Source organism: Colias philodice, chromosome 23 (genome assembly GCF_061535455.1).
Source record: "Colias philodice isolate Cphi_HAF_F1 chromosome 23, ilColPhil1 Martin Lab GWU primary, whole genome shotgun sequence".
NCBI classification, from domain to species: domain Eukaryota; kingdom Metazoa; phylum Arthropoda; class Insecta; order Lepidoptera; family Pieridae; genus Colias; species Colias philodice.
Window position 1 is genome coordinate 5,104,564 of NC_143108.1, and position 23,919 is coordinate 5,128,482.

The window sequence follows — 23,919 nt, forward strand, 5'->3', positions numbered from 1 at the left end:
GCGCCACAATGTACGGGCTCCTTCTAGAGAACATGGCGGAGTACATCCGCCAAACGTACGGTGAAGAGCGCTGGGAGGACATACGGAGACAGGCGGGGGTCGAACAGCCCTCCTTCTCCGTGCACCAAGTGTACCCGGAGAACATGATCACACGACTCGCGAAGAAGGCACAAGAGGTATGTTTGAATAGACCTTAAAACTGTTGTAATTATCGTAGCTAGTAAAAGGAAGAACAAGCGAGGTAGCAAAAGAACGACGTAGTTTGTAAGTAAATGACCATTGTAAATGCTAGGTAGTTTGTCGGAGAACCATCACTCGCGAGGTTTTTCCACGACTCGCGAAGAAAATACAAGATGTGTACATGAACAGATCCTGCGAAAGTTTGCGAATATTTCATACATATTTCATAGTTTACACGTAATATCATCACACATCGATTCCTATATTCCTACAAACATTTATTATTATTTTTAATTTTATAACAACCAAATAACTAACTCGAATCAGAGGATTTTTAATCAGTTCTGAAATTAAACTAAACGAATATTGCATTAATTATTTTTATAGACATTTATAAGTAGAGGCAGTGTCTAGTATAATCTATCTGCTAACAGTAGTTAACTAGATAATTAAAAAAATAATTATCACAGTGTATCTATACATATAATAAAATCGTAGGAAAGTCAAAACTGTACATTGAATATTTTTTTAAAAGAATACATAATCCATGATCTATAATCGATATAGAAGCCAAAAACATAGTTTTTAGAATTTTTGTCTGTTTGTCTGTTTGTCTGTTTGTCTGTTTGTCTGTATGTTTGTCCAGGCTAATCTCAGAAAGTACTGCACGGATTTACTTCAAATTTTGCATGAATATTACTAACAGGTCGGGTCAGGCTGTTATATACATATTATCATGCTATCACCTTCGGGGGAGGAGCTGTGAACCTTTATTTTTCTTACGTATTCCGTGTACTACGACAGCGTACAATATAAAGACTCATGTTTAAATGTTGTTTTTGAGTAAGCCATGCTATTGTCTACCTTTACACTATAAAAACTACATCATTTAAGTAATTTTGGCAGAGAAACAGTATAATGAATCTTAGTAGTATAAAGACAAATTTAAAACAGCGCCATCTATGAGATTTCATTAAAATTAAATCAATTTACATAATATTAACGCTCCTTGGAAATTCATAATTTAAATATTATGATGTTGGTGAGTTTGTTTTTTTTTAAAGTTAAATAAATAATTCATATCTTCCCAGAGTAAATTTCAGGTGCGCTTATATTTCATGTGAATATACTAAATTTTTATAAGTGAGGGTAGATGTTTATTATTTGATGTTAGTTACAGTTATATAGGTAATAGACGTAGTATTTGTATTCTCTTTGGGTAATAGTAGATAACAGTGATTGTGTTCATTGGTTACATTTTTAAAAATCTTCGGCTTTTTTTTAATTTTCGCCTTCTTGCGTTCCCACAAAAGGTAAGTTGTAGCTTTTATATTTATTGTTTATTATAATTATATAGTTAGACTCATGTTTTTAATTAGTTAAAGTTATGACAAAATAAGAAAATGATGAAATTTTATTTTTATCATGTATAACTTTTACAAGACTATATTATACGCCCAAAGAAGGTCACTTTAGTTCTTAATAAAACTTTATTTGTTAGTAGCTTTTTATTAAAATTAGGTACACTTATCTTTTGATTTTTTTTTATTTACAGATTCAATGTTCATAAAAATTGACGATTTGCGTGAGGATGTAGTGGAAATTAGTAACCTTGCGCGTGGTCAATCAATATTCAATACATATTATAATAAAATTCTAGAAAAGTGATGTCTGTACAATGAAAATATGTAAAAAAAATAGCAGGGGTTATTATTAAATCGATCTCAAACCCAAAACTGTAGTTATAATTTTTTTTGTCTGTTGTCTGTATGTTTGTGCACGCTAATCTCAGAAACGGCTTATCCGATTTAGATGCGGTTTTCACTAATATATTGTGGTAATCTTCATTTAACATTAAGTGTGTATTTCATGTTAATCGGTTTGTAAATAAAAAAGTTATGACTATTTAAGTATTCACGGCGAACATTTGCAAAGGCATTCTATTGTACACTATACAGTGTACGATAAAACGTAAGTTATCTGTTATACGCTACAGTAATTATTCCTTATAAATGTCCAGGTGATCATATCGAAAGTCCCCAAGGGTGGGGGGGTAAGCTGAGGTAGTAGGGGGGGAAGGGGTCAAATTAGAATTATGCTTACTTCTAGGTAAATTTTATACATAAAATGTCCTTTAAATTATGTCGTATTATATTTTTAACCCCTTTTAACCATTTTTAACCATCAAAAAGATGGGTGATAAGTGTTTGACCGCTATGTTTGTCTGTTTGTGCCATCGTAGCTCGCTAACAGGTAATACGAATTAGATGCGTGTTAGGCAGCATATTTTCCGACGCTGGTTCTTAGATAAAGTGTATCAAAATCGGTTCATCCATTTATTATACCTAGGTATATAGAGGTAAAAGTGGGAATGTGGGAAAAAATATTAGTTATATTTTTATCCAATTCGGTTTATCCATTTATTAGATTACAGCGGTGAAAGTGGGAATGAACAATAATCGAATGTGGTCAAATAATATACTCAAGCGGCATATCAAAATATAAAAGAGCAACGTGTTTTATCGAAATCGGTTCATCCGTTTATTACATTTAGGGGTGACAGTGGTTAGATATATAAACCAAATGGAGCATCAAACGACAGGATATGACGTGTACATATAGGTATAATTAGATAATATGGTTTACATCAAAATCGGTTCTGCCATTTACTAGGTGTGGAAAGAGAAGGGTTGAAAGTCTGTGAAAGAAGAGGGGGATATGGGAGCGAGAGGATAGCCACACCCTGGAAATTTTGAACTCTACTCAAAGCCACATAGGCCTGGCTCTTGGCAATTTTTTTTCCTAAAGATACCACTTCTTTTGCCACTGTGATCCATTACAATTTGTGCACGGTTACGGCCCAACTTAAAAGATGTCAAGGAGCAACAAACTTATAGATATCAATATGATGTAGGAATGTAATATGGAGGTAGAGGTAGGTCTCGCTCACTTGAAAATATCACATGAAAATAAGAAACCGAAGTTAAAAATTTAAAAATTAAAAAGAAAAACCCAACGCAACGAAGGAAAAGGAATAAATAATAATTTTACAAACTTCCCGACGATCTTTAAAATTAAGTACCATTATAAAAAAAATATAATTGTATATGATATGATAATGATGGTATGGCAGCCCCGATGACTTTGTTTTTTTATTTTTATAAATATTTAAAATGGTATTTATTTTTAAAGATCTTCGGGAAGTTTGTAAAATTAGTGAAACTTTTATTACATCGTCTCAAACTTTTTGGTCTGTGTAGCGCATGTCGCGTGACGGTCGGCTGCCGAGTAGGTATAAAGCAGTGTTCGGAGTCATTATCGTACAAATACGATAATTTTGTGCCTAAGTTTCACTTTTACCGTGGTTTCATAAAACCACACAACATTTTTTCCTTTTTCTATGCACTTTTCTTCGTTGCGTTGAGTTTTTTTTTTATTTAATTTTTATTGCACGGTCTAAACGGTTTAGTTACTACGGCGTGAGACAGGAAAGATTTGAGCGCTGAGACAAACGTCAAAACGCAAAGGAATAGAATCCGCTATCGATACTAATTATTGTCTTAAGCGTATGATGTTTTGATAAGGATTTGTTCACCTTACCAACGACGACGACGACCACGAACAAAATTTTCATCCAGTCGTAATTTAACAAAATTGTGCAAAACACAATTAAAAATAAATTATTAAAATTTACTGTCATTCTGGTGATTGGAATTTTTATTTTTGAGATCAACGAATGAAAAAATAGATTTTTCGTAGAAACGGTTATATATATTGTCAAAAACATCCATACAAGGAAGGAATTTATTTTTATTTTTTAGCTCAGTTTAGTAATAAATTTTACTAACAGTTCGTTTAATTATTTATGGTAGTACGTGTTTATTCAATAAAAGTTAAGTAGTAACTACCTACTATGCAGTCACTATTCCACGCGGACGAAGTCGCGGGCACAGCTAGTAAAGAATGTGGATCATGCAACAATTTCGAGTTCAATCCATCATTGACTCGTACTAAAACGATCGAGCTAAAAATATTTCTAATGGCCAACCGATCGTTCGAGTGATGATATATTTATAATGTTTATCGTATAAAAATAAAATACTTTGATCTGTCTGCGTCTACGAATCCATTCTTAATAACCGTCTTATGACAAATTAGGCAATGACCTTTGAAAAAGTTTTTGGATGACCAACTTTTGTTATAGTTGCTGTAAGTTCGGAGTCGGAATCACAATGGTGATCTATATAATATACGTACATATATAAAAATGAAACCCGGTTCGCGTTGTCACGGCATCACGTGTGAACGGGTGGACCGATTTCTATAATTCTTTTTTTATTATATTCCTTGAAGTACGAGGATGGTTCTTAATACTCTCATAAGAGATCTCATTCTCTCTTCATTTCTCTACTTTGATCTCTGATTCTCTACATAGGTTCATAGAGAAAACATAAATAGGTACCACGGGCGAAGCCCTAGCCGGGGCGGACCGCTAGTAATTATATTAAATTGTTTGTATAGAACTACGCACAACGATTTGCATAGAAATGAAAAGGTCCTCTAAATTTTGGGAGTTCCTCATACTACACTTAGTTACGAAAAATGTATTTTATACAAACTATTCCATTATTATAAAGGACCGGTAACCGGTTGTTTAAACTTTTTCACAGATCTAATATTCTAATATGTATATCTAATATCTAATATTCTAATATATATATTATAAAGGCGAAAGTTTGTAAGGATGTATGGATGTATGGATGTTTGTTACTCTTTCACGTAAAAACTACTGAACCGATTACAATGAAATTTAGCACACATATAGAGGGTAACTTGGATTAACACATAAGATAGTTTTTATCCCGGAAATCCCACGGGAACGGGAACTATGCGGGTTTTCCTTTGCAAACGCGGGCGAAGCCGCGGGCGGAAATCTAGTCTAGTCTAGTCTAGTCTAATCTAATCTAATCTAATCTAATCTAATATATTATAAAGGCGAAAGTTTGTAAGGATGTATGGATGTATGGATGTATGGATGTTTGTTACTCTTTCACGTAAAAACTACTGAACCGATTACAATGAAATTTAGCACACATATAGAGGGTAACTTGGATTAACACATAGGATAGGTTTTATCCCGGAAATCCCACGGGAACGGGAACTATGCGGGTTTTCCTTTGAAAACGCGGGCGAAGCCGCGGGCGGAAATCTAGTACTTTCATACATTATTTGTTATTAAAACCGACAGATGATATGAAACCCTCCTATTTATTTAAAATATATTTTGATATCATTCGTGTTAACAAGTGCGTATAATAATTTATAACGAGCAGTCATTTGTTTTAATTTCCACCGAATGGTCATCGAAACGCCGATTCTACTGAACATAAACCAAAACCATATAAAGTATGTACTTTAGGTTTACAATAATTTACAATGTTATTTAATACTAGCGGTCCGCCCCGGCTTCGCCCGTGGTACATGTTTACGTTTTCTCTACATAAGAACCATCCTCGTACTTCAAGGAATATAATAAAAAAAGAATTATCGAAATCGGTTCAGCCGTTCTCGAGTTATGCGCTTACCAACACATTTTGCGATTCATTTTTATATGAAGAAGATTTCTGGCTTACTTGAAGCATGCTTGAAGCACTTGAACTTAGTTAAGGATAACTATACATTGACTTGAATAATATAATTCATAATTTCGAATGTGCTTCCAACGGCCCATTAGCTCAGTTGGTTAGAGCGTCGTGCTAATAACGCGAAGGTCGCGGGTTCGATCCCCTCATGGGCCATCACTATTTTATTTTCTTCTTGAATAATATTTCTTTTGTTTTTTTTTTTGATTAATAATATTTTCAAATAATGATTAATGTCTGATCTTCTCGTATCCAAAATTTTAATTTCTATTTTTGTTTGTAAATAGAATAACCGATTTAACGAACTATATTCTCTGTTATTAATTTATCTGTGAAATTATACTTTCTTAATCTTTCCACGTTCAATAGTGTAATCGCAATCATTATAAATTAATTCAACTGAAATTTAAATTGCTGAAGAAAAAAATATGCTCAAAATTTTTTCATGATAATATACTATTTATTTCAAATGCAGATAAAAATGATATTAAATAAATTTTAAATAAGAAATAAATAAAAAATACAAAAAGTATTCCAGTTGGAGGTGCTGGGATTTGAACCCAGGACTTTCAGCATGCGAAGCAGACACTCTACCACTGAGTTACACCCCCGATAGGCAACTTGTCGAAATTATGCATGGTATTGGTATACAGTAATATAATTAAAGCGACTACGATACGTCATACATATTGGGTGATATTTTATCATCAACATTTTTGTTACAGGTTCTCGGCATAACAGAACGCGAATTCATGGATCAAATGGGTGTTTATTTCGTCGGTTTCGTATCACAATACGGCTATGACAGAGTGCTATCAGTACTGGGCCGGCACATGAGGGATTTTCTAAATGGCCTGGACAATTTACACGAATATTTGAAGTTCAGTTATCCCAGAATGAGGGCGCCCAGTTTTATATGTGAGAACGAAACGCGGCAGGGTTTGACATTACATTATAGGTCGAAACGGAGAGGATTTGTGTACTATGCGATGGGACAGATAAGAGAGGTAAGGAAATTGTTGAATAAATTTGTGACAGGATATTTTTTTTAATTGGACTTATAAAGAGATTCAATTTCGCATAAGTATATTTTTGAACTGATTATTTTGGTAAAACTAGTAAGCATAAAAAAAATTGTGGAAGAAAATCATTTATAAGAAAAATGTCATAAAAATGTTCAATTTACTTTGCTGAGTTAATAAAAAACACAAATTAACACAAACTAAAAAATATAAAAAGGATTGGAGGCGCCGGGTATCGATCCCGGTACCTCTCGCATGCTAAGCGAGCGCTCTACCATCTGAGCTACGCCCCCGATACGAGACTATTGAAAATATAGCATAATATTGTGACACATTTTATTTACTTAAAATAATTCATAGATGGCGTATTTTTCAATTCCACAATATGAACAATAATAACGCCATCTATTGACATGCATGCTATACGCATTACTATATTTTATTAATTGCATATACGTAGTATATTATTATTAGTCTGTGTCCATATCAATTATTATAGCAATTTTGTAGTGACAACACATTATAAATTTTATTGAGCATGGATAAATTAAATATTCAAGAAATAATAAAACTAAAGACTTTTCTAAAATCTAGCGTCATAATTTTTATAAATGTATTTTATGAACATTCATTATTACAAAAATATTCTGAACTTATTGTATTACATAACATAGAAGTAAATCAAATTAAGATTTTTCCAGGCATTTTCGTAAACAGGGCACTTCTATAGCGAGATTATCCTAGGCGGATCCTTAAATTTTACGACACAATTTACCTTTCGTGATAGTTGTATAAAGGTTGTTGAGGTTGTATACGTAGTATATTATTATTAGTCTGTGGTGATAGCTACAACAACACCTAAATGGATTATTCTAGAAGTATTATACAAATATACAGCTTTTACTAATTTAATTGATATTATTTTTAAAAATAAATGCATCGAGAGCAGGCCGAATTAAATACTTATAATAATTATTTTGCAAGCTTTCAGTTTCTATTACTTAAGTAGGTACGTCTCACTTTCAATAAGGACATTAAGCAATATCTCTCTTGAACAAATCAATCTATTATGAGATTAATTGATTTCTTGAACATATTCTGGTATATCAAATAACGAAAAAAAGGCCTACCAATTTGCCTATGATATAACTAAAAGTCATACATATCAAATGGCTTACCATTAAATAAAAATCTTAAATTAATAATTATAAGGGCTCCCGCACACGGGCCACCGGCCACTGGCCACAAAACGCCGCCACCGGCATATTTCCTGTACTTTTCATACATTTTTATATGGACTCGTCGCTCACGGTTGACGCCGCGGCCGGTGGCCGCCACACGCTACACGCTTCTAACTTCTCGTGGCAGCGCTTGTGGCTGTCGCGAGTGACTCGTGTGCGGCGACACTATGGTATTTTTTTGTTTCAAAATATCCAACATTCACATTTTCTAGTAAACATCTTCCTACAGGTAGCTCGCCACTTCTACCACAAAGAAATGCGTATCGAGTTACTTCGAGAGGAACTGCTCTTCGACACTGTCCACGTGACGTTCCAACTAACCTTCGACAACCGAGCGTTCACACTCGCGTCTCTAGCTATGACCAGGGAAGAGAAACATCTGCCGATCAGCGCGTCTGTGCTGTTCGAGATATTCCCGTTTTGTATTGTTTTTGGGTAAGTTGTAAAGGCTTGTATAGGTTCTCTGTGGTACAGATAAGTACTAAGTATGTATAGATTTACATTTTTGAGACGACTGATCATATAGGCCGGTTGCAGAGCTTCACCGACCGTCAGTGCGTACCATCGGTCCTGACGATACGCATCAACAATGTGTATGACTCATGTAGTGATGGACTCATCTGCTAATATCAAGAAAATAGTGACTTCTTTAAAGTTCTAAAATGATACGTCTTATAGGAAAGATCAAAGAACATTTGAAACTTTTGTACTCTACTGTATTCCGTTGCCATGAATTAAATAAGAAGACCATAATACTTATCCATCTTAATAAAATCGTTTACCCTTGTTCATTTTATTATGTAAGAATTTTTGTCTCTCCGCCATCTCTCTATATGGAAATCAAACCTAATAAAGGGCGCAAAAGATTGCGAACTAAGCGACAGGTGAAATGCTAATAAAAACGTTTTTAGGTGACACACACAATATTAGATTTTTGAAAATTTTCAAATTTTTGCTTATTTAAATTGAAATTAACGAAAACATTCTTCTGTTGTTGTGTTGTAGAAGAGTTATTAAATAGTTTGAAATTTTGAATATATTAATGAGCATTTTAATAAAAAGTTTGTCGCTTTATTCGCAGCTATATGATTTGTGCCCTTCAGGAGTTTTCATAATATTTCCTGATAATTTGGGAGTATTTTTATTCTATACATTTATTATCTAAAACAACATCAATTAATTTGGTAAGACTGGTACTGCAAAACAATTTAGTCGCTGTTATTTGCGGGGTAAACAAATAAATTGAAATTTATCAGACAGTCCTTGTCCGGGTGTACCGTAGTAAGAAGCATCTAAAATGTATAGTACCCAAGCATATGAGACTTATAACAATATCCCTTAGCCTTGGATTAAAAGAAGATAAGCTGTATGTATGTTTGTATGAAAAGAAAATATGTAAAATTCCTGTAGAAATTTTCTTCTTTCTTTTCCTGTACAGTTAGCACAGCTAACATAATTCTGCACCTGTAGGAAAGAACTTATAACAGGCAACCAAGTATTAAGTACTCGAATGTTATTTTTATCAATTTTATAAGTGTCACAATGTGTATAATTTTTCATACTGTTTGTGTTTTTCAGTTCAGACATGATAGTCCGAAGTATAGGAAACTCGTTAATGGTGATACTACCAGATTTGGTGGGAAAGAAAATAACTAACTGGTTTGATCTGGTTCGACCGCTTATTGCTTTTAAATTCCAAACTGTGAGTATGTTCTTCTTATATTTTGATACTTTACTAACGTTGATATAGTTCTGTATTTGAGGTAATCCTTTGGCTTTTTACCTACCGTCGCATAATTTATATCTAGTCAATAATGGCCATACCACGGAAATATCGAAGTACTTATATAATATATTTCATACCCTAAATTCGGCCAGAGCATTTCAAGTATCCCTAGCACAGCATAAAATGAAACCGAAAATATGTGTGATAAGTAAATCTTTTGAGACTTTTTTAAATTAATTTACAGCTAAAGACATCTATTTCTCAAAATGATTACTATTATAATCATCATTACTAAAAATACAATCACATTACATTACAATTTAACACTGATAATCATGCTAACTCGCTAAGCGTATACATCTTGCGTACGTACGACTAAAAAAATAAACATTTAATTGTTTCATATTATTTTCAGATTTTTTTTATATTTACTATTATTTTCCATCAACAGATATTAAACAGAACGAATAACATATTCGAGTTGGTAACCGTAGAGGCAGTTATGCATGAAAAAGCTCCAGACAGAAGGAATGAGCTCTTACGACTGTCTGACGAGTCTGATTGTACCACTGAAAAAAATCTACGGTTGAAAGGTAAGCTAACAGTTTTGTTTGTTGAGATTTAATCTATACTAATACTAATTACTAATATTACTTATAATATTATAAAGCTGAAGAGTGTGTTTGTTTGTTTGAAAGCGCTAATCTCAGGAACTACTGGTCCGATTTGAAAAATTCTTTCGGTGTTAGATAGCCGATTTATCGAGGAAGGCTATAGTCTATCATCTCGCTAAGACCAACAGGAGCGGAGCACTGCGGGTAAAACCGCACAGCACAGATAGTTTAATAATTTCTCATTGGATAGCTACAAGGTATCAAAGTTATATGGGCTCTACTCTACTATCATGTATTTAGGTAACTAATTTATTTCATCCCGGGTCTAAGCGGATGAAACCATGAAATACGAAGAAAGTGTTCAATGTTACAAGAAGTAAAAAATGAGTTCTCTTTAAAACGTTTATAAAGTTTAGAATTCTATCCTGAATTTCGTATGGAAATATTAATAAATTTTTATTTATATATTAAGTATGTATTTCATTTAATAAGGTTTCTACCATAAGCTGTATTAACTTATCTGTGGTTAATAAATATTATATTTAAACCATATAGAATATTTTCAGGGATGGTTGTTAAACGTTTTGCCTATGACGGAAGGCCATTGCCAGATGTAATTAATTTACATCTCAAAGGTATTCGTTCAAAAGTTTAGATAACATTTGACAGAATATGGTTATCAATGAACTTATTATAACCATTTTTTTAATTAAAAATAAAAAAATATATGGAAATAGTCTGTACTATTCCGTACGTTGATTTAAATTGCACAAGGCACTATTGATCATAATTTTATTTCACTTAAAATATATAGGTAAGTATTCATGACTAGCTTTCCGTCCGCGGCTTCGCCCACTTTGTCTAAAACCTAAAAAATTATATACTAAAACCTTAACGCATCACTCTATATATTTAAAAAATGCATCAAAATCCGCATACATAGGGACAGAGAAAGCGACTTTGTTTTATAGTACGTACCTAGTGTTATACTAGCAACCCGCTCGGATTTATCCCTTTTTTGTGACCAATGATTCAGTAAATCTGGAGTTATCGTTGGTCTTACTCTATATATTAAGATCTATACTTAATATTATAAATCTGAAGAGTTTGTTTGTTTCAACGCGCCAATCTCAGGAATTACTGGACGATTTCAGAGTACTGGATGGACCATTAGAACTGTAGGCCATATGCACATGTACAGTGTACCTACCACGGGCGGGGCGGACCGCTATTGGATTATATTAGCAAATAATCCACTTATTTATCTGATAATCACAACTTCATTATTATCGAAATTGATTGAGTGACGTGAAGTTAGTAGTTTATAATTTACATCATAATATTATCATATCAGATTGATGACACAGTTGACAGATATATACTACGTACATACAGTTAGGAAACTAAGCCCCTGCGATGAAATTATGACGTATAGCTATAAGGTAACGGCACCAGTCGTGGACAAGCATCCAGTAATGGACAAAATAAATATTAAATTTAAATATTAAGACCAAAATTAACGTTATATAATTTGGCAATACTTAAAATAAAAGTTTGGTTCATAAGCTATCAAAATACGACATTTCATCTTATTCGGCCAAAATGTTTGAAGATGGCAGAACGTTATGTTTAGGTAGTTGCTGCGACTCGTTTCGAAGAAATCCGTTTTTACTAAGAAAATCCTTAAGGAAGTGAGGACACAATTTTGGTTATAAGAATTTTTGTATAAATGTCAGCAAAATTTGATATTACTTTTATTTATAGTAGTTAAGTGTACGAAATATTACACGATTTAGTATCATGATAGGTTATGTTGTTTAAATAAAATTCATCAGTGTCCATAACTGGATTTAATTCTATGGATATATCCATTTATGGACATTTGTCGAAAATAAACTTTTTTTAAAGGTATTAATTACATGCGCTTTTCTGTATTGTCTTTTCTTTCTGATTAATAATATACCTATCACGACCATTTCAAACAAAGGATTCCAATATTGTACAACAATTGTCCATGACTGGATTTGCTTTGGTTCCTATAATGGACAATGATATTTTTTGTTAAAATTACATTAATGGGTCCAACAACATAATATCTAATAGAGAGATCTAGAGAGTTCTCTGATGAACTGTTTGGATCGTTGTCTGCTGCTAAATTCCACCACCATATAGCACACAGGCTTAAATTTCATCCACACCATCTTGACAACAGTTTAAAAAAAGCTTTTTGCCTCGTGCTACAATTTTGAATCCATATCGATGGACCGATCAGATTAAGGCTGCTGGCGGATTCAGATTGGCGATTCACTTCACGAGTGTAGCGGAATGCCAGGAAACAGAGAGATATGGCGGAACATCGTGACGCGGGTAACATCTAGGAGTGATATGACGAAGAAGAAGAAGTCCCAAAATGGATGGAATGGCAGTACTTTTTTTAGTTATATTTTTCATCCCTGACTTAAAAAAAACCATATTGGTGTTTCTTAACGGACATAACTCGTATTTAACGATGAATTTGTCCAATTTTTGCCTAGAAAATGGAAATTAAGACTGTTTTAAATATTATAAGTATGCAAAATAATTAATAAGTACTATTTTTTATAAATACATCCCCGATTTATTGTATTCCAATCATCATTTTCAAGATTCTATTGATAACTATAAGTCTTCTCCAATTGTAAATAACTGGAGAAACGACATTAGGTACAGTCCATAAATGGGTGTTCATAACTGGATGTTGTCCAAAACTGGGTGTCCATCATTAGATTTTTCACTGTCCAACACTGGTGCAAAAAAGTGGTTTTTTAATTTATAAATAACTTCATTATTTATGCATTGTAATCTTTTTTCTAACATTGGTTACGTTAAACTAACATTGAACTAAAGGTATAACTAAACAATATCCAATAAAGTTAAAAAACCTACGAGAAATTTGTAAAAAACTTCAATTTTTTCCTTAATCTGTACAAGACTGGTGCCGTTACGTTAGGGCTGTTACCTTTTTGATATTTAACCGACTTCAAAAATAAAGGAGGAGGTTATCAATTCGGCCTGTATATTTCTGTTTGCTTTTTTTTTCACAGTCGATTTTGTGGTAATTTTGAGATTAAAACTCGTTAAAATACAAAAATGGTGTAGCCTAAATAGGTATGAATTTACAAGAAGAAACAATCCGAATTAATACACCTTGTAAAAGTAAATACGTTTTTATCAGTGCTATATTTCGAAATCTTGTTTTGTTATGGACGCCGAAGGTTATATTTTAATATACCTAAATTATTTATAATGCTTGATATTTGTATTATACATATATTCAATAATTATTTTAAACCAGAATTTACAATACTTGTATGTAGGTATACCTACTAAATTATTTTTAAAACGATAAATTAAATTAAATTAAAAAACACAAAATATACAGAAATAAATTAAAATTATTATTATACGAGCATAGAACCTCCACCTTTTTGTTTTAGGATGAAAAAGAAAATAGTTTGACAGGCTTATAGTGCTTGACAAAGTGGTGACGCCACGTATCGATAAAAATACAATAATTACATATAATATCTACATATCTTTTATGTGTTTATGTTTTAACATTTTGGTGAAATATATTATTTCAGTTTAATTTAAACACGTGCTTATAGATGAAGTTGATTTCGGCGATCATTTTAAAAATGCCACGTACTAATTGCGCAGTATTCGGCTGCTTGAATTCAACTATACCAATTATACCACCAGATGATTTTGTTCAATATGTCGAGAAAATGGATAACATTTTCGTTGCTGCTTTAAGAGAGAACACATAAACTGTAAAGTGGCTGAATTAATTTACAACGAATTAAACATAATCAGTTACTTAAAAAAACTGTTCATAGGATTGAGAATATTTTACATTATAAAATTTAACAATAAATTCCGAATTAATCGTAGACCGTAGTAGACGAAAGTATATTTCAGTAAATAATTTGTTTTTTTTTTCGAATGAAGGCATATTTAGTTATGTAAAAGTTATTTTAATATCTATACATATAATAAAATCGTAGGAAAGTCAAAGCTGTAGATTGAATATTTTTTTAAAAGAATACTTGGGACAATAGATACCGAAGCCAAAAATATAGTTAGGCTACAAACTGAAACAATCGATATTTATTTAACGTGAAATCATTGACATCACTTTTCTATACTATGTATCTTTGTCATTCAAAATATGTGGATGTGTCATCCGCTACTATCGATCCCCCTCACCCCTGAATATGTACCCTCGTAAACACGCTTGATGGGGGGGGAGCCATTTCGAACATTTTGTATGAAGTTTCCTTACTGTATGTATCTGTATATTGTGTTGATGATGTCCGAATGAAAAACGTCAGTTAAACGGCGTTGTTTAGCTAATAGGCTATTAATTATTAAACGGCTGATTGAAACAAGATGACTGCGACATCGGTAATATCGAGATAAAATAAAAAATGAAATAAAGTTTATTTGGCTCAAAAATATACATACAACGAGTTACACAAAATTTGTATGTACGTACCTATATACATTTTTGCACTAATCTCTAAGATAGAATCAGTTTGAAATTTTCATTTCAGTATCAGTCTCTTTTCAAATATTTAAGTACCTAATAATTTTATTTTGTATGCATAAATTCACAACAATGCTTCTTACTTCATCTTTCATCACACTGTTTCTTCCCACCATCCATTTAGTTAAAATAAATAATCGCCTAGATGGGTCGGAGGAACTCTGTTTCTGTTAGCCTAAAGGAAACAAATCATTTTGCTTTTGCCAGTGAGGTATGTACGGATAGTTGACGTTTCCGTCATACGTACCTATAACCTGCGAGTATGTGACGCTCCACTGAGGGTACGCGTACTCGTAATACTGGCCCGTGCTTATCCGACCGATTTTATTTATAATACGCACGTAATACCTGAGATCCGTGAACACCAGAATCCTATCCTCGTTGTATCTTATTTCGAAGCAACCGACGCCAACCAGAGACGTTCCGGACAGCAGGGGCCCGCCGTTCTGAACTCCCGAGATGTGGTTCACGTTCTGAATGCAAATGAACTTCCCCCACCATTTCGGTAGATACTTCGAGCAGTCGACTATCTGGGATTTATTCGCGAGCGTAAAAAATATCTTGTAGTTCTCTTTGACGTGCAGCATGTACTCGTAGCCGGAGCCGGCGTAGAGGAGGTCGTTGGTGAGGTTGGTGTGGGCGCCCGTGAGGACCGCTTTGTAGGCGTACATGTAGCGGGTGGGCGGGATGTAGTACACGTAGAGGATGTCGAGGCTGATGATGACGGTGACGTCGTGGCGCGGCACGTGGTCGCCGTGCGGCCCGTGCTGGTGCTCGGGGTTGGCGCTCTTGGGCAGCACGCGCCACACGCGCCACACGCGGTAGCGGTACGGCGTCGTGTGCTTGCCGGTCCGCCCCAGCGCCCAGATGCGCAGGTCCCTCTGCCGGTTCATGTACGGGTCCAAGTAGTTCGCCGACGATAGCAGCACTCGCTTGCTCAGAATGCACGCCGTGGAGAGGGGCAACATATCTGTAAGAGCGTGTTATTGCGGAAATATAATATTGCAAAGTAAATGAAAAATCTACAGATTTATGTATGAAAAGAACTGATTGACTTCTTGAATAACAAAGCAAACTATCACTCAAACTGATTCAGAACAGAACCATTAAATTTGGCCAGTGGGTGCATTGCGGAAAAAAAGCAAAGAGTGTTATCCTAAGTATACGATAAAATTTTATAAGCCTAGAAAGGGTTGAAAAAAGTACCAATAGATATCCCAGCAACAACGGTCAACCGGCGCCGATTAGCCTGGTCCGTCCAATCGATGCTCGGGTACCAATTCTGGACCCTCGTCGACTCAAATCGCTGCCAACGGAAGAAGCTCAACCTGCTGATGGTGTCGGCCCTTTCGGGGGGAAACGTGGTGGTGGCCAGATCCCAGAAACCGTGCACTGGACTTAGAAATAGGACAAACCTGAAACAGGGCTTTTATCATATTATTTAAATTATAAATGTTTTGTAAAAACTTGAATAAGTATTTAGATACTAAAAGTATTCACTATATTTTTTTTTAATTTTAACTGATTCTCTAAAGCTTCTTCTTCTTTATTTAAAAGCAATTACATAATCTCTTAATAAAAGGTATAATTTTATAATTCGTTCGTTGTCTTTGATTTATCGATAGATCCTCAACAAAAAAAAACTACAAATCGAGAACCAGTTTTTACCCGGCTTCCCAAAAACTTTGGCAACATCAATTAAAAACAGCACACTTACAATAATATCATGATACTTCACTGAACAAAACGCAAAATCCAAATTAGGTAATTTATTAGAAACGTAATTAAAACTATTCACGCGTGTCACACTACCATTCTTCCTCATTACTTAAAAGAAAATAGAGATATGGAATGATACTTTGTTGTTGTTATATTGTGTTGATAAATTATAATAAACAAGGCTGGAATTCATAACTAACTCGCATTTTAATTATGCTACGTAGCTATCGCTACATCTTGAAGTAACGATAATGCAACAATCATCTATTTTACGGTTATTTATTCTTCAATTTTAGAAGCTAAATTAGGTGCTCTACAATTCATTTGTAAAGAATTATATTACAAAAAACGCGAAAAAATATGTCGCGTCATCACAATCGCGGGCTCATCTATATTATCACAGATATTATTATGTGTAATAATATGGGTCCTAAACTAATCTTGATACTTGAAGCACTTCACTACATAGTATAAAACAAAGTCGCTTTCTCTGTCCCTATGTCCCTTTGTATGCTTAAATCTTTAAAACTACGCAACGGATTTTGATGCGGTTTTTTTTAATAAATAGAGTGATTCAAGAGGAAGGTTTTAGTATATAATTTATTAGGTTTTAGACAAAGCGGGCGAAGCCGCGGGCGGTAAGCTAGTATGACAATAAACCCTTTCGCAATTCAAATAGTATTGTACAGGTTAGGTATGAAATAACAAGCTTGGGTCACACAATAAGCATGAAAGGCTGACTTCAGGCATCCTTGAATATCACCTATTCGACCGCTAGACCTTGCGCACCTGTTTTAATTTATAGGTTGGAAGTATTGAAATATATTTTTACACATTTAGTTCTTTTAGATTAATAAAATTATTTATTTTTTGTTTCTTAAACTCAAAGTATAATAATCTGTAGACTTTATAATGCTATAATTTTGTTTAATTCTTGTATCGTTATAAACTGAATTAAATAAATAAAAATCACTCCCGAATATCTTTACAATTTCAGAAGAAAAACAAAATACAGCATTGTAAGAAGTTTGTTTCTTCGTCAATCATTTCATATCTTATCTAAGAGCTGATTTTCGTATAAACACCGTCACTCACAAATTGAATTTATTTATAACAGACTTTTTCATCAGGCGCCTGGAATTGCTTTGAAATAATATTACACCGAATTTTTTTTTTCTATCAAATTTAACTTCAGTGAAGAATAATTATTGTGTATAAGATGGGTTTGCAACCTTTATTTCGGGGAAATAATTCCTTCGTTACGTATTTTTCCTATAAAGTGTACCTTAGACACGTTAAATGAGACTACGTCAAGGGCAAAATTGGATTTTACGATAAGTAAGGAGAATATTTACGATACACGCGGTCTGGAAATCCTTGTAATACGTATACGTAGTCTGAATATATTAAAACGTATGCCTAATTCTTAATTTGTTTTGTCCACGCTGTAAGGAAACTTTATGCTCGATTTTATTCTATTGTTATTTATTTTCTTATTTTTCTCTGTTTGGATTGGATTTTTACAAACAGCGTACAAAATATAGTTTTAATATTTTAGTCTTCTTCGAAAACACCGTGTGATTATTTTTGCACATTCTATGCACAATATTGTCTAAATTCAAAAGAATAGAAATAAGCACGACAGTTTACACCAATTTTTATTCCACATATAAAGTCATTCCGGCAGATATAATTATATAATTTCATAAAGATTACTTTCTCTCCCTTGTCTAAGAATTTGATTATCTTTTATATTTCAGCACTTGAAATGATTTACATAGATAAATTTAATACTTTCTTCACAATAACAAAGTCTCTCTGACAGATTTTTGTACACATTAATATCTAGTGATAGCCTAGATTAGATTAGATAGATTCTATTTATTTCATGTATTTCAGGACAAATGATTTACATGGATAATTGGCGCATGATGATGTACCTTGGTACTCCTGTGATGCCTGACTTGGCTGCACTGGTTTCTACAGGACTGTATATTAATGATCTCTCTATGCATGATTTTAGCAGGTTTGTATGTTCGTTTATTACTCAGAAGCAGAACATCTAATTTTGTACATACTTAAATTAAAGGAATTTCTCTGAATGTTCTATATTAATAAAGTATCATTCAATTAATAATAAATATCTCTGGGTCAAATATTGTAAGGCATTAAAAATAATTTCCACCATTTACCACCGGCTTGGAAAGCAGTTTTTTTCCATAGCCACCTGAAGGTGGCTTAACGACAAGACAATATTTAAGACAATATTTAGCAAATATTATTTTCATAAAAAGAAACTGATATAACTTTGATTTTCGAAACACTAATAACGTGTTTTAAACTATTCCAAATATATTTTAATATAATCTGAAATAGTAATATAATAATATTTAAGTAATAAGCTTAAAAAACAATAACTTCACAACTTCTAAACTACCAAGGCGTCATAAAATTACAGAGATCTCATGTTAGCCGGAACACAACAGTCTGTAGAACTCAAACTAGCGTTGGACCAGGAGCAGCAGAAAAGCAAGAAGTTAGAGGAATCTATGAGGAAATTAGACGAAGAAATGAAAAGGACTGATGAGTTATTGTATCAGATGATACCGAAGCAAGTTGCTGATAGATTACGGAATGGAGAAAATCCGATTGACACTTGTGAGGTACCTAATATCACTTTGTAACACTCGATAGACTTATTATTTTTCGTAATAGCTAATATTCAAACGATTTTTGATATTGTTACAAATATAACTACATAACTAGGATGACATTTTATAATTTTCTATTGATTTTCTATTACAATGTCTATTTTGAAAATGCTCATACTTATATATAAAAATCTAGCACGTAGCCAATAATGCCTGTAAAATTCAATAGAGCAGTAATGTATTCTTTGATAACGACTAGAAGAAATGTGGCTGTAGTTAAATAAAAAATGCTACAATACAGATCACAATCTTTGCATTTACATATTTTCACTTTCATAGCATTAAATTGTATAAATATTTCCCTTTTGCCTCCCTTATTTCTATTTTATACCTAATTGAGATTAAAACTCCTTTCCAGATGTTCGACAGCGTATCCATTCTGTTCTCCGACGTGGTCACATTCACAGAGATATGTTCCCGAATCACTCCAATGGAGGTGGTGTCCATGCTAAACGCTATGTATTCCATCTTTGATACACTGACTGAGAGGAACAGGGTTTATAAGGTATATAATACAAGATAATATTTCGGTGTAGAATTTTTAAGTCATTTTTAATGTTTATAAAATGGTATTGAGTATTTTGGACCATCGATTTTGGGGGTAGTTTCTGCATAGATATTTTTTTGCAAATTTAATCGGAATATATATTTACGTAAATATAGTTGTTTACCTCGTTACTGTGTGTTACATCTTATTTAATAAGTATTTAAAACTTTTGATCGTTTGTAATATAAGTACCTAAGTTGTATTGTTATTGTATTTTTCAATACAGTTTTGATTAGCAAATCGCAGGTCTATTCACATAAATAAATTATCTCATAAATAAATTATGCCTACATTAAAATGCTAGTAAATCTTATAAACAATAATAAATTTCCAGGTGGAAACAATAGGAGACGCTTACATGGTAGTATCAGGAGCTCCAGAGAAGGAAGACAATCATGCTGAAAAAGTTTGCGATATGGCCCTTGATATGGTAGACGCTATCACAGACTTGAAGGACCCTAGTACAGGTAAGAATAAATAAATACAGAAACGTAACAATTTTCATATGGTCTAGATTCTAGAATATTGTAATCCTTAATCGGATCGAATGTTAAATAACAACGTCATACTAGCCCTTACCTGATACTTCCGTGAGCAGATGATAAGCAACTATTTTCTGTAAGAGATTTTTATGTTTTTCGGTGTTTTAATTATATCGAATCTCCAAAACGAAGTCAATTTTTGGCCAAATTACAACCTTTCCGACCATCATAATGCACTTTTTACCATTCCGTGCCTACGTTATTGTGTTCGGATATCTACGTAAATTTTAATATCGTCACTCCCTACCAAACTAATATTTTTTGACCAACATTTTTACTATCTCGAGCCAACTTCACACGACATCCTACATTCTAGTTCTTTTACCAAACAATTAGTTTTTTTTTTCGCTTCTGATGCATAATCTTTTTCTGGCAGAATTGTTTAGCATAAATCGCTTACAGCGATAAGACCGCCCTCTGTACATGTTGTTACTTGTATGGTTTTTAGTTTATAATCCTGTATTAAGTGTGCAATTAAGTATTTTTCATTCATTCATTCATTCATAATAAAATAATTTTACCCCTATTCTAGGGTCTCATTTATCAATACGCGTGGGAGTACACTCAGGGGCAGTAGTAGCTGGTATAGTAGGTCTCAAAATGCCTCGCTATTGCCTCTTTGGTGACTCAGTAAACACAGCATCCCGAATGGAGTCCACTTCTGAAGCCATGAGGATACATATCTCCCAAACTACAAGGGAATTATTATCTCCATCTTATAAGGTCACTGAGAGAGGCGAGATTCAAGTTAAAGGGAAAGGTATGTTGTGTAAGTGGGCTTTAGTATTTTGTTCTTTTTTTTGGGTGATGTTTTTTTGGCTGTTTCGTTTGTTTGGTTTTTTAGATTACCTATTACATGCAATTAGTGTTTGTAAACTCTGGCAATTTTTTATTTAGTATTTTTTGTGTTATCGTTTATGTAGTATTTTGTGTGATCGTAGATATCAATTTTCTTTAAAAATGTTCATAAATGTTATTCTATAAATGTGTTTGAACTTTGAAGTGAAACTTCTTTAGGCGCGTTGAGAGTAAAATTGCAAGGTCGCGTCATGGCAATAACGTCACGTCATATAGTAAGGTGACGATTTTGGTATCTTAGAATCTTGCCAAAGAAGTTTCACTTCTGACATGTGTGCTCAGCACACACGCTCTATTTTTTTCTACCTTCTGAATATTGAAATATTGAAATATTCTCAATTCTCTAACCACGAAACCCGCAGGCGCAATGAAAACGTACTGGCTGGAAGGTCGCGAATCCCGTCCCTCCCTCACCAAGGTAATATCGTCCCAAATCCAACCGGGACAAGAGCTAGAATGGGAACGCGCGGCCGACGTGCGAGACAGTATCGCAGAACATTCCGCGCAACAGTTCAACAAGGACTTACTAAAGGAATCTTTAAGTTTCCACGCAGGCAATTCTGCGCCTAATTCCCTTGTGAATAGCGCCGGGAATCTCATGAAGTCGCCGCCGACGGTGACGTCACCGGCGGAAGAGAGACGCATGTACTCGCCGGTCACGTTCCAAGATGTTGCCAGGCGGAGTATCGCTAATTCGCCGAATAGGACGGAAAAGGATAAAGGTAATTTATTGAGTATTTGGTCTAAAGTTTTCAATAGTTTTCCTAAATTAATAAAAAATATTTTTTAATTTAGAAAAGTTTTAACTAATTTCCTAAAAAATAAAATCATTTCTTAGTGATAGTTTTCCTAAAATATTTTTATAAAAGAAAAAAAATTGACCTTGTTGTATGTGGCAAAATTTTTTTTACGAATTAATAAGTAAGGATTGAAGCAAATGTTACCATATTTGTAGAGCACTTTAATAGAAACTCTTACTAATAATTTTACTCTATCGCCCTAAAATTATTAATTGGTCTGTAATCATACAGACCAATTTTATTTAATTTATCTCCAGCATCAGCTGGAGATAAATTAAATGCCTTCAAAAAATTACACACCAACTTTAAATTTAGATGTTTTTTGTAGTTATTTTCCGAATACTATTAAAAAGCTACAAATATTGTAGAATTCCGTCCGTTTCCTGAATCGCGATCCACATCAGCGAGTATGGGCGGCGTGTGGACGGATGCCGAGTCGCTCGACCCTCAACGGACTTTAGATAGCTTGAATTCGTCTTTTTGGTAAATTTTATTTAATTAATTACGATAATAAGTGTAATTTTAAAACCGTATTGATAAAACTGTCCCTTGTCTGTAGTTTTCGGGAATGTTCTTTACACTTTTTTCATGAAATCTAGATACCTACTTACCCTGCACTTAAATTTTTGAAACTTATGTATATCTCTCGCAAATAAACATTGATTTTAGTTTTTAAAGAAATAAAATAGAGCCCATTTTTATCGAATTTCCTTGATTACAAGACTTTTCTACATAATTCCGTGACAATGAATTGAATAATATTTTTTCCACATAATGCTCTTTGTTAAATAAATAGAATTGTATACAATATTGGAAAATACGAAAAGTATAATATTATTAAAAATTATAATAATAGAAAAAAGTAAAAAAAGAAGTAATTAAAAATGGTGGGTAACTCTCAAGTTACAGTTCGACGTCCCCTTGCAGAGTCGGCACGGCGCCGCCGCTCAAGGACCGAGACAACAATTTCTTTACTGAAAATATTGTAAGTTGGCCTTTTATATATTAAATGTGCTTTCTCTGAATTTAATTAATCAACGAAAAACCCAACATTTAATCACAGAAGATCATAATGAAAGAACGGATGAAATTATCAAAATTGTATACTGATATAAAATTGATCAGATATGATACGAGATGATCCGGAGCTGTTCAATTTGATATTATAAAAAACCTATTTTTTACGTAGAGTGAACGAAGAAAACCAGACCTTTTCTCAGAACTTATTAGGTTCACATTCAGTTTCAATTACACCATATACACAGATCAACAAAGTCTAGGGATATTTTGTTTTGTACAAATATCTAAAAATCTGTGAAATGTTTTTTGTATTAGACCTTAAAATTGTCTGTAATTCTTCCGTTTGCAATATCACAAAATTCTTCAATTGTACAAAATATCTCTAGACTTTGTTGATGTGTGTATTAATAAATATAAGTAACATGATAGCGAATTATTTTTAAACATCATAAATCAAACCCTTATAACAATTTTCCCTTACAGCGCAGCATCCCTCTCTCCCCACCGAACTCAGCGCCCATACTCAACGATACTCCCTTCACGAACACACAAGTTCAAACTACCGTCACACCTGTGAGAACCGCTTCACATAGTGGCGATGAAATAGGTAGGTATTTAATGTAAAAATAGTATTTATTTGTACCTAAAAAACCATGTAAATATGTATTGTAAAAGTTGATCAGTTTGTCAAAAAAATAAAATCGTGTGT

At 33.4% G+C, this 23,919-nt stretch overlaps 2 protein-coding genes and 3 non-coding genes across 9 annotated transcripts in view; 2 read left to right on the plus strand and 3 right to left on the minus strand.

The window, feature by feature from the left end:
• Gyc88E (Guanylyl cyclase at 88E) overlaps positions 1-23,919 on the plus strand; it is a 26,404-nt gene continuing 2,485 nt past the window's right edge. Inside the window, exons 1-14 of one of the 2 annotated variants that reach the window (XM_089710033.1) lie at positions 1-176; positions 6,548-6,829; positions 8,315-8,520; positions 9,664-9,787; positions 10,263-10,404; positions 18,632-18,758; positions 19,191-19,395; positions 19,802-19,948; positions 20,325-20,457; positions 21,065-21,301; positions 21,753-22,112; positions 22,559-22,673; positions 23,094-23,175; positions 23,694-23,817. In XM_089710033.1, the coding sequence (XP_089566159.1) occupies positions 9-176; positions 6,548-6,829; positions 8,315-8,520; positions 9,664-9,787; positions 10,263-10,404; positions 18,632-18,758; positions 19,191-19,395; positions 19,802-19,948; positions 20,325-20,457; positions 21,065-21,301; positions 21,753-22,112; positions 22,559-22,673; positions 23,094-23,175; positions 23,694-23,817 (2,452 nt within the window). In that variant the 5' untranslated portion in view covers positions 1-8. The remainder of the gene's footprint in view (positions 177-6,547; positions 6,830-8,314; positions 8,521-9,663; positions 9,788-10,262; positions 10,405-18,631; positions 18,759-19,190; positions 19,396-19,801; positions 19,949-20,324; positions 20,458-21,064; positions 21,302-21,752; positions 22,113-22,558; positions 22,674-23,093; positions 23,176-23,693; positions 23,818-23,919) is intronic. The other variant, XM_089710034.1, reaches the window with a different exon arrangement.
• On the plus strand, positions 5,905-5,978 carry TRNAI-AAU (transfer RNA isoleucine (anticodon AAU)). Its single transcript has one exon. It is a non-coding gene; the product is annotated as a tRNA-Ile (tRNA).
• Positions 6,362-6,433, minus strand: TRNAA-CGC (transfer RNA alanine (anticodon CGC)). The gene has a single exon. It is a non-coding gene; the product is annotated as a tRNA-Ala (tRNA).
• Positions 7,065-7,137, minus strand: TRNAA-AGC (transfer RNA alanine (anticodon AGC)). Its single transcript has one exon. It is a non-coding gene; the product is annotated as a tRNA-Ala (tRNA).
• Positions 14,878-17,874, minus strand: LOC149478032 (uncharacterized). Of its 4 annotated transcripts, none has more exons than XM_089710040.1 (3): positions 17,828-17,874; positions 16,220-16,428; positions 14,878-15,983 (listed from the first exon to the last, which is right to left on the minus strand). In XM_089710040.1, exons 1-3 carry the CDS (start codon positions 17,857-17,859, stop codon positions 15,184-15,186), a joined length of 1,041 nt encoding a protein of 346 aa, XP_089566166.1. In that variant the 5' UTR covers positions 17,860-17,874; the 3' UTR covers positions 14,878-15,183. The 4 variants fall into 4 exon arrangements, with proteins under 4 accessions (XP_089566166.1, XP_089566164.1, XP_089566167.1 ...); XM_089710038.1 differs by lacking the exon at positions 17,828-17,874 and adding an exon at positions 16,731-16,873 and having other exon boundaries at positions 16,220-16,439; XM_089710041.1 differs by lacking the exon at positions 17,828-17,874 and adding an exon at positions 16,731-16,862.

Excerpts from the sequence above, each read along its gene's own strand:
- LOC149478032 (XM_089710038.1), bottom strand. The coding sequence starts at position 16,838 with ATGAGGAAGAATGGTAGTGTGACACGCGTGAATAGTTTTAATTACGTT. Across the intron at positions 16,440-16,730 it reads TGAAGTATCATGATATTATT|CCCTGTTTCAGGTTTGTCCT; the intron begins GTAAGTGTGCTG and ends ATATGATAAAAG. Across the intron at positions 15,984-16,219 it reads TGTTGCTGGGATATCTATTG|ATATGTTGCCCCTCTCCACG; the intron begins GTACTTTTTTCA and ends ACGCTCTTACAG.